We start from the raw sequence: 8,173 nt of genomic DNA on the forward strand, positions 1-8,173 counted from the left end.
TCAGCCAACAAAAACAACTACAAGAGAATCATATTCTGTTAATTTATCTATTTGTTAGATGCCCTCAGCAGTTGTGAATTTTCTTGAAAAGGAATGCCATGAATCTACTACTAATAACTGGTGTTTGAATGGACCAGCTTTCACAGACACTTGGGAAGAGCGCCCAAAGTCGAGATATGACACATCAAACACTATCAACATATTGGCTGGTTCGGATGAGATTGCTATTGCCACCATCCTTAATCAGTGTGCCAAATATGGTAAGGTGTGAAAATCTTTTTTTCATTTTTAGCTAAGTTATTTTCTAGGAGGGTAGTTTTACCTTTTTAACAAAGGTACTTGTATTTATTGGCTGTCGAAGCTAACAGGAGCTAAACTATAGCAGTAAGCGTCGACTAGCAGCAAAATGGACTAAACACTTCAATTCGGCTTTTTAATTTTGCTGTCTATATCAGTCGTGGTATTTCTGAAAGAATGTTAGTAATGGAGAATTCCATGTTTTCTGTTTATAAATACACTTCTTTGATGAAGCTGGCAAGGTCAGTAGTTAACTGCGTTTTAGCATTAAACTACTGACAGCAAATAAAAATTCAGACTATTTCAGACATGTTTTCTTTCTCAAGTTGGAGGTTATGATAATGGTTACGGCGACTATGCAAGCAGCTATGACATAAAACAGTAATTATATGACGGTTTTCATAATTCACGATTTTTTACTGATGATATTGTTTATGCAGTTGTTACAGCAAATAGCAATGATTTCTTTCAAAGATGAATTTTCACTCGCATGTTCGCGCACAGTATCAGAGCAACATATTATGTTTGTTTGTCCGATTCAGAACGCCGCACAATAATTTTAGAGATACCTGCTCACGCTATTGAGCCTTCCAGAATCTCAACCAGCACTTTGGAAAGTGGCAAACTCTTTGCATGTCTTGCACTATACGCTGCAGCATTGGTGACGAGAAATTATAACGAAGAACAAGACAGACGTCTAATCAAAATAGAACTGGACTGCATCAGATGTATGTTGATTTTGTTCTAAATCTCAATTACCCTGATGTTCTGCTATCTAGTCTAACAGCGGGGCAGCTCCTAGCCTGTCTTGACAAGCTGTTGTTTTTGGGGAATTGTCCCCCATCGAGTGGAGCGAGCAAACACAGCTTGTCACAATACGCACTACACCTGATGCATCGGCTACACTGAAAGGGAGTTGTTCTCTTCCGTCTATGCGACTTGGCTGCGATGCTATGTCGGTCGCTTCATTGGTAATCATAACAGATTTAGCCCAAAAATTTATGTAGAAAAAATAAGGTAAACACGTTTAACCAGAGACCAGTCTCTGCGGTAAACTTTAGAAGAACTTAAACAACAACAGCAACTAAACATGTCGTTATTTGTGCGCTCAGTCAGTTTTATTTGTATTCTTGTATCAGTCAGTTTTATTTGTTTTAAAGTAAATTAAGTTTCATTGCTGGCTAATTCATTGTTTTCAGTTAATTAGATTATAAATAGATAAGTTATATAGATGCCGAAATTCAGTTACCATGGCCTTTGCTACAGAGGTTCAACATTAGCCAGTTTAGGCCATAGAGTTATCTCCCCCTAGAGTGAAAACTGCATTCAACAACACAAGCGTTTCCGGTGCCAACAAGGAGCGTTTAGGCCACGCCCCTTTTTTGTGCTAGTCAATCGTAGTGATTGACAGAACGATAACATCAGCCATGAGAATGATCATGAATTTCCACAGTTAAGATAGTAGTTATTGCTCATATTAAAGAAATGATGATTATAGTTTATTACTCTAATATATGCTTATTATTTAAAGCAATTCAATACCTACATGCCTTGCAAAGGCACTGAATAGATAGTGTTAAGTAAGTGAGTCAATGCAATCAGTTATTCCAATGATATACAGCCCCCACACATGGGGGGCTGTATATCATTGGTTACTCATAGATAAGATAGATAGTCATACTGGGGTTGTATTACATTGGTGTGATGGGAAGCTAATCAACTGCCATCAACTGAAAGTATTGAAATTGTATGGTGATACAATTTGTATGGTGATAGAGTGATTCATTGACATCACAGTTCACAAACAGCCCTTGCATGTAATATTAGATTTCAATACATATCAATCAAATACATAGACTAGCTTAAAGCAAAGATGTCCACTAGTTAGTGAACATCTTTGCTTGATGTAAGCAAGCAGAAAGTTTGAAAGTTAGAGTGGCAAATGTTGTTATATGTTAGATAAAAATAAATTATACTTAATTATACTAAATTATAATTATTTAAAAATAAAATAGACTTTCTTATTACTTTATTTATTAAATAATTTTTTATTGTAATCATAGCTAAACAGATTATATTTAGCCATCACTTGCTAATTATTTCACATTTACATTTAAACACATTTGCAGTTTCATTTTTCTTCCTAATTCATTTCAACAAAAAATTTATTTTATGATATGAAATTTAAAAGTTGTAGTTGTTTGAAAAAGCTTGAAAACATCTACAGTTGTTTTTATTTTCTCTATTCTCTTCATTTATTTCAATTACACAAAACACTTCTCATAATATGTAGTTTGAAAGTTAATGTGGCAAACGTTGTTATATGTTAAATAAAAATAAATTATAACATACTTAATTATACTAAATTATAATTACAGTCAAACATGGATAACTCGAACTTCAAGGGACCGAGCAAAAGTGTTCGAATTATCAGAGCGTTCAAGTTATCAGAGCACTGTCACAAGTCCATGTATTTACTTATTTATTAGTAGATACATGTACATATACAAACTATAATATAAATCAAAAGCACAAATGGCTTGTTTCAAATTAAATGCTTCTAATGTAAAGTTTAAAATGTTTTTATCAAAAAGTATAAAGATTTTTCTATCAATTGAGATTGGTTTGTTGTTTGAGATGATGTTAATGCCAGGACGTTTCTCAGATTGACATTGGCAAAACTTGATCGTTGTTGAAATGCTCAAAAGAAAAGACATATTTTTCTTTTGAGCGTTTTACCCACGATCAATTTTGTCGATTTTTCTTGAAGTTTATGCAAAGATAACTTTACTTTACCTGGGATTTGTTAAGAGCAACACTCCGAGGCAGTTCAATTAAAAGTTTTACGAGGTTTTACAGTACATTGTATATCACTCACGCTTTTTGAATGGATACTTATTGAATGTACACACGTATTCTGTGTTTAGGTCAAACGATGAATAGTTTTTTAGCTAAGACAACGTATACGTTTAATTACCACAATTTTTAAGACGTCTTAAACATTCAACATTCCGACGTTGATTGAACACGGAATCAACGTCGGAAAACTATTCGTCACGGGCTAGCCGGGTCACGCACTCAAGGATTTTCGCCACGCACATACAAAACAACATGCTGTTTTTGTTTTGTATGTGCGTGGCGAAAATCCTTGCACGCGTGACCCGGCTAGCCCGTGCTACTCATCGTATAGCAGTATAAATCAAATTTCACCAAACCTTTAGAAAAGTCGTTGACAGAAATATTTTGCCGATGGTGGTAATAACGACGCTTATGAATTACAAAAAGATGAGGTTTACCTCTATGGCTTTGAAAAAAGTGATTTTCTAAAGCGATAACAACCGTTTCGGTATCCGTTGGGCAAAAAAACAGTTCGAATTAACAGTGTTGAGTTCGAGTTATCTATAGCAATTTATCATTACGTGGGAACGGACCAAAGAAACCGTTCGAATTAACCATGTGTTCGAGCTATCCGTGGGCGAGTTATCCATGTTTGACTGTATATAAAAATAAAATAGACTCTTTTATTACCTTATTTATTAAATAATTTTTCATTGTAATCATAGCTAAACGGATTATATTTAGCCATTGCTTGCTAATTATTTCACATTTACATTTAAACACATTTGCAGTTTCATTTTTCTTCCTAATTTATTTCAACAAAACACTTCTTTCATGATATGAAATTTAAAAGTTGCAGTTGTTTGAAGAAGCTTGAAAACCTTTACAGTTGTTTTTCTTTTTCCTCTTAATTCATTTGAACTTCTTAAAAATAATTTCTCATGATATGAAGTTTAAAAGTTAGAATGGTAAATGTTATATAAAAATAAATTTTCTGTCCAAAGACTTTTTTATTACTCGGGCAACTCGGGTAGTACAGCTCATAGTTGATGGCAGTTGATTAGCTTCCCATCACACTAATGTAATACAACCCCAGTATGACTATCTATCTTATCTATGAGTAACTGATTGCATTAACTTACTTAACACTATCTATTCAGTGCCTTTGCAAGTCAAGTAGGTATCAGGGATTACGTGTATGTCACAATTTCCATTTCCATAATTTATTTCCATATCATTTCCATTTCCATAAAATTTCCATAATTTATTTCTATATTAATTCCATTTCCATAACATTTCCCTACTTCATTTCTATATTATTTCCATAACATTTCCATAATTCATTTCCATATTACTTCCATTTCCATAAAATTTCCATAATTTATTTCCATATTAATTCCATTTCTATAATTCATTTCCATATTATTTCCATAATTAATTTCCATATTATTTCCATTTCCATAACATTTCCCTTCTTCATTTCCATATTATTTCCATTTCCATAACATTTCCATATTATTCCCATTTCCATAACATTTCCATAATTCATTTCCATATTATTTTCATTTCCATAACATAACCATAATTCATTTCCATATAATTTCCATTTCAATAACATTTCCATACTTCTAAAATAAAATTTCCATATCCATTTCCCTAAAATTATGGAAATAGTTATGTTTATGGAAACAATGATATACAGGGGGGCTGTATATCATTGGCTGTATATCATTGCTGTATGGGGCTGTTGGGGGCTGCATATCATTGATGGAAATGGATATGAAAAAGTAAACATTTCCATAATATGTTTAGCGATCCCTGGTAGGTATTGAATTGCTTTAAATAATAAGCATAGATTAGAGTAATAAACTATAATCATCATTTCTTTAATATGAGCATTAATTACTATCTTAACTGGAAATTCATGATCCTTGTTTAACCTTTCTCATGGCTGATGTTATTGATCTAGTCAATCACTACGACTGACTAGCACAAAAAAGGGGCGTGGCCTAAACGCTCCTTGTTGGCACCGGAAACGCTCGTGTAGTTATCATTCTAGGGGGAGATAACTCTATGGTTCAGGCCATTACAGTATTACTTTTCGCGACCTCAGTTGCAGTTTTTATCTTATCTTTTACTACATAAATTTTTGGGCTAAATCCGTTGCGATTACCAATGGAGCAACCGAGATGACATCGCAGCCAAGCCACATAGACGAAAGAGAACAACTCTCTTTCAGTGTAGCTGATGCACCATGTGCAGTGCGTATTGTGACAATCTGTTGTTTTGCTCGCTCCGCTCGATGGGGGACAACTCTGCAAAAATAACAGTTTGTTAAGACAGGCTAGGTAGCCATTAACCTACATGTATCCCTCAGCTTGCTCCAGTAAGATGCTGTAGCTCAATTAACTGTTGTTCTAACCACATTTATGAGATAAGAAATTTCTGCTTTAATAGCTGTCTTTAGACAGAAACTGTAGACCTTTGTGAGATGCTTGTTCTCAAGTTTACAACTCTCAACAAATCTACAGAATGTTGTGTCAGTTATGCAAATTATATTTGCAATGGATTTTGCAAGCTAAATAGATTGGCATTTACATGGTAAGGATTATCTTCCACTATGCGCACACATTTGCAAATTTTGTATGATATTGGTTGCTTTATAAAACATGGATATTATACAGTAGACACCCTTACATCGTAAACCTCCTCAACCTTGTAAGGTATATGTAAATTCCACTTCACCTAAAGAATTTATTCAAAAATGTTGCACCATATTATGTATGAGATTCTATATAACAGTAAAATGTTGATTCGGTGCAAGTTTTCAATGGAGGTACCTCTACTATATACACTAGTACCTTGACAGTCGAGAATGCCATGAGAGACATCTTCAAAAATACACCGAGGCAGCCAATTGGTGCAGATATTACAATTTGGTTTACCAAGCTGAAGTTTCATTAAAGCAAGCTTTTATTCTTACCTCCAACCCTGGCTTCGGATGGACAGACAGACCTTGCTTATCTATAGTGAATATATTTTATCCATTCACTTTATGTTACACATACAACTTTTTCCTTTATACCAAGCCTGTATTCACTGGTTGCAAGTTGGGGGTTAATGTTAGGCGACTAGTTATGAACACCTGGGGGTGTGGAGGGGGCGGTGTAAGCCCCCCAACATGTTTCTCTCTTGTAGGGCCTCTCATGTGAAGTTGTAAAAACCTTTATCGGAAAGTATCAACATTTTTCTATTTTTTGAGATTTGTTTTAGGTGATGTGACTGCCGTGACGTTTTTCGATTAAAATAGGCAAAACTTGACCGCAATTAAAACGCTCAGAAAAAAGACATACATGTATTTTTCTTTTGAGCGTTTTAACAAGGATCAATTTTGTCGATTTTATTTTAAGTTCATCCGGAGGTTTCTACGCTTTCGCTACATGTCCAAGCGTATGTTTGGTAAAACTTGACCTTTTGAAAACCGTTATAAAAGTCGTTAACAAGAATATTTAGCAGCTGATGATAATAATGACGCCTAAGAACGACTAAAAGTTGATGTTTGTCTCTATGGCTTGGAATAAAATGATATTCTACAGCGATAAAAACCGTCTCCATAGCTGTTGGGCAAATAACTGTTCGAGTAAATGATGTTGAGGGCGAGTTATCTGAAGCAATTTATTGCGTGGGAATAAACCAAACAAATCCGTTCGAGTTGAAATGTTACATTTTATGTGAGGGCGAGCTATCCGAGTTTTACTGTACTTAGCCGCAGAAAATTCCTAAAAAGTTGGGGCGGCTCAGCCGCCCCAGGGAATACGGGCCTGCTTTATACACCATGTGTAGAAATAGTTGACAATAAGGATTAAATTGACATTTAAGGTGTGCACTTGACATAAATTTACTTGACATAAATTTACTGTAATCATGGACCCTAACCAAATACAATAAGGAAAAAATTGATACAAACCATAAATATCATAGTTATTGTAGTCACTAGATTAGGAAAATGATGTTAGTTTTTTTAAGATCCGAAGGGGGGTGAGTTTGGATAGATCTTGCAATGGATTAGGCTATTTATATGTATTGTACACTTCGTTTTATGTGAAATCCTATAACGCAAACGTTCTCGAAATGGACACCTCTACGTTGTAGTGGCGCCTACTGCATTGGTGGTTTTACAGTGGGCATGCCAAAGACAGAGCTTAAAAGCATTGCCATCATAGCCAATGAAGCTAGGAGCACAAAAAAGCCCATTTGTCTGATATTCACTTCAGAGATTGTTATTGATGTCAAGGAGGGAAGTCCAGGCAGAGGTGGCCGATGTCAAGAGGTGGCATTGGCTACAGCAATAAACCTCCAGAAAAAATATTCAGAACATGAATCTCTGCGGGTAAGATGTGCATATCACCATTTCATGATCAAAATCCTTAATTATTGCAGACAATGTAATTTTTTTTAATTTTACAATAGGTGTACTACATTATTTACCATTATGAAGTTCAGTGATATGTTAACTAAGCATATTTGTATTTGTAATGCAGTTTATTTTTTGTAGCGCTGCGATGTGCAACTGTTAAGTGTCGATTCTGACGGAATAGACGGTGGAAATGAAGTGGCAGGCGCCATTGCCAACTGCACACAAGCAGATCAGATTGTTTGTGGGAAAACTGCACAACAATACCTTGATGAACATGATTCCTACACATTTTATAAAAATTTAGAAAGTGGCAAATATCATGTTTCAACAGGTGCTACAGGAATTGATGTGCAAAATTTCCAGCTATTGCTGATACGTAATAATTCGTGGTGATGCATTTATCAAGTATTTTAGTTGTTCATAAGATCTGCTTGCCAAACCTAATTATCCCGATACTGTCTTCCCCAATTAAACATCGACATTATTTTTTATGGTATGATATTAACACTCAGCAAAGATATTTGTTCAAGCTAACGCCTGTATTGGTGGAGATAAAAAGTAATCAGGCAGCACACAATACAACAATTTTACTTCGTTTCCGCCTTCGATCTCTTTGCCACT

At 34.8% G+C, this 8,173-nt stretch overlaps 1 protein-coding gene across 2 annotated transcripts in view; it reads left to right on the forward strand.

Moving 5' to 3' along the window:
* LOC137394104 (glycerate kinase-like) overlaps nt 1-8,124 on the forward strand; it is a 36,498-nt gene extending 28,374 nt beyond the window's left edge. For both annotated transcript variants that reach the window (XM_068080826.1, XM_068080832.1), the window contains 4 exons: nt 59-260; nt 861-1,025; nt 7,317-7,525; nt 7,691-8,124. In XM_068080826.1, coding sequence (XP_067936927.1) covers nt 59-260; nt 861-1,025; nt 7,317-7,525; nt 7,691-7,945 — 831 coding nt within the window. In that variant the 3' untranslated portion in view covers nt 7,946-8,124. The remainder of the gene's footprint in view (nt 1-58; nt 261-860; nt 1,026-7,316; nt 7,526-7,690) is intronic.
* The last annotated feature ends 49 nt before the right edge of the window (nt 8,125-8,173 follow it).

This window comes from Watersipora subatra, chromosome 1 (assembly GCF_963576615.1).
Source record: "Watersipora subatra chromosome 1, tzWatSuba1.1, whole genome shotgun sequence".
Lineage (NCBI taxonomy): Eukaryota > Metazoa > Bryozoa > Gymnolaemata > Cheilostomatida > Watersiporidae > Watersipora > Watersipora subatra.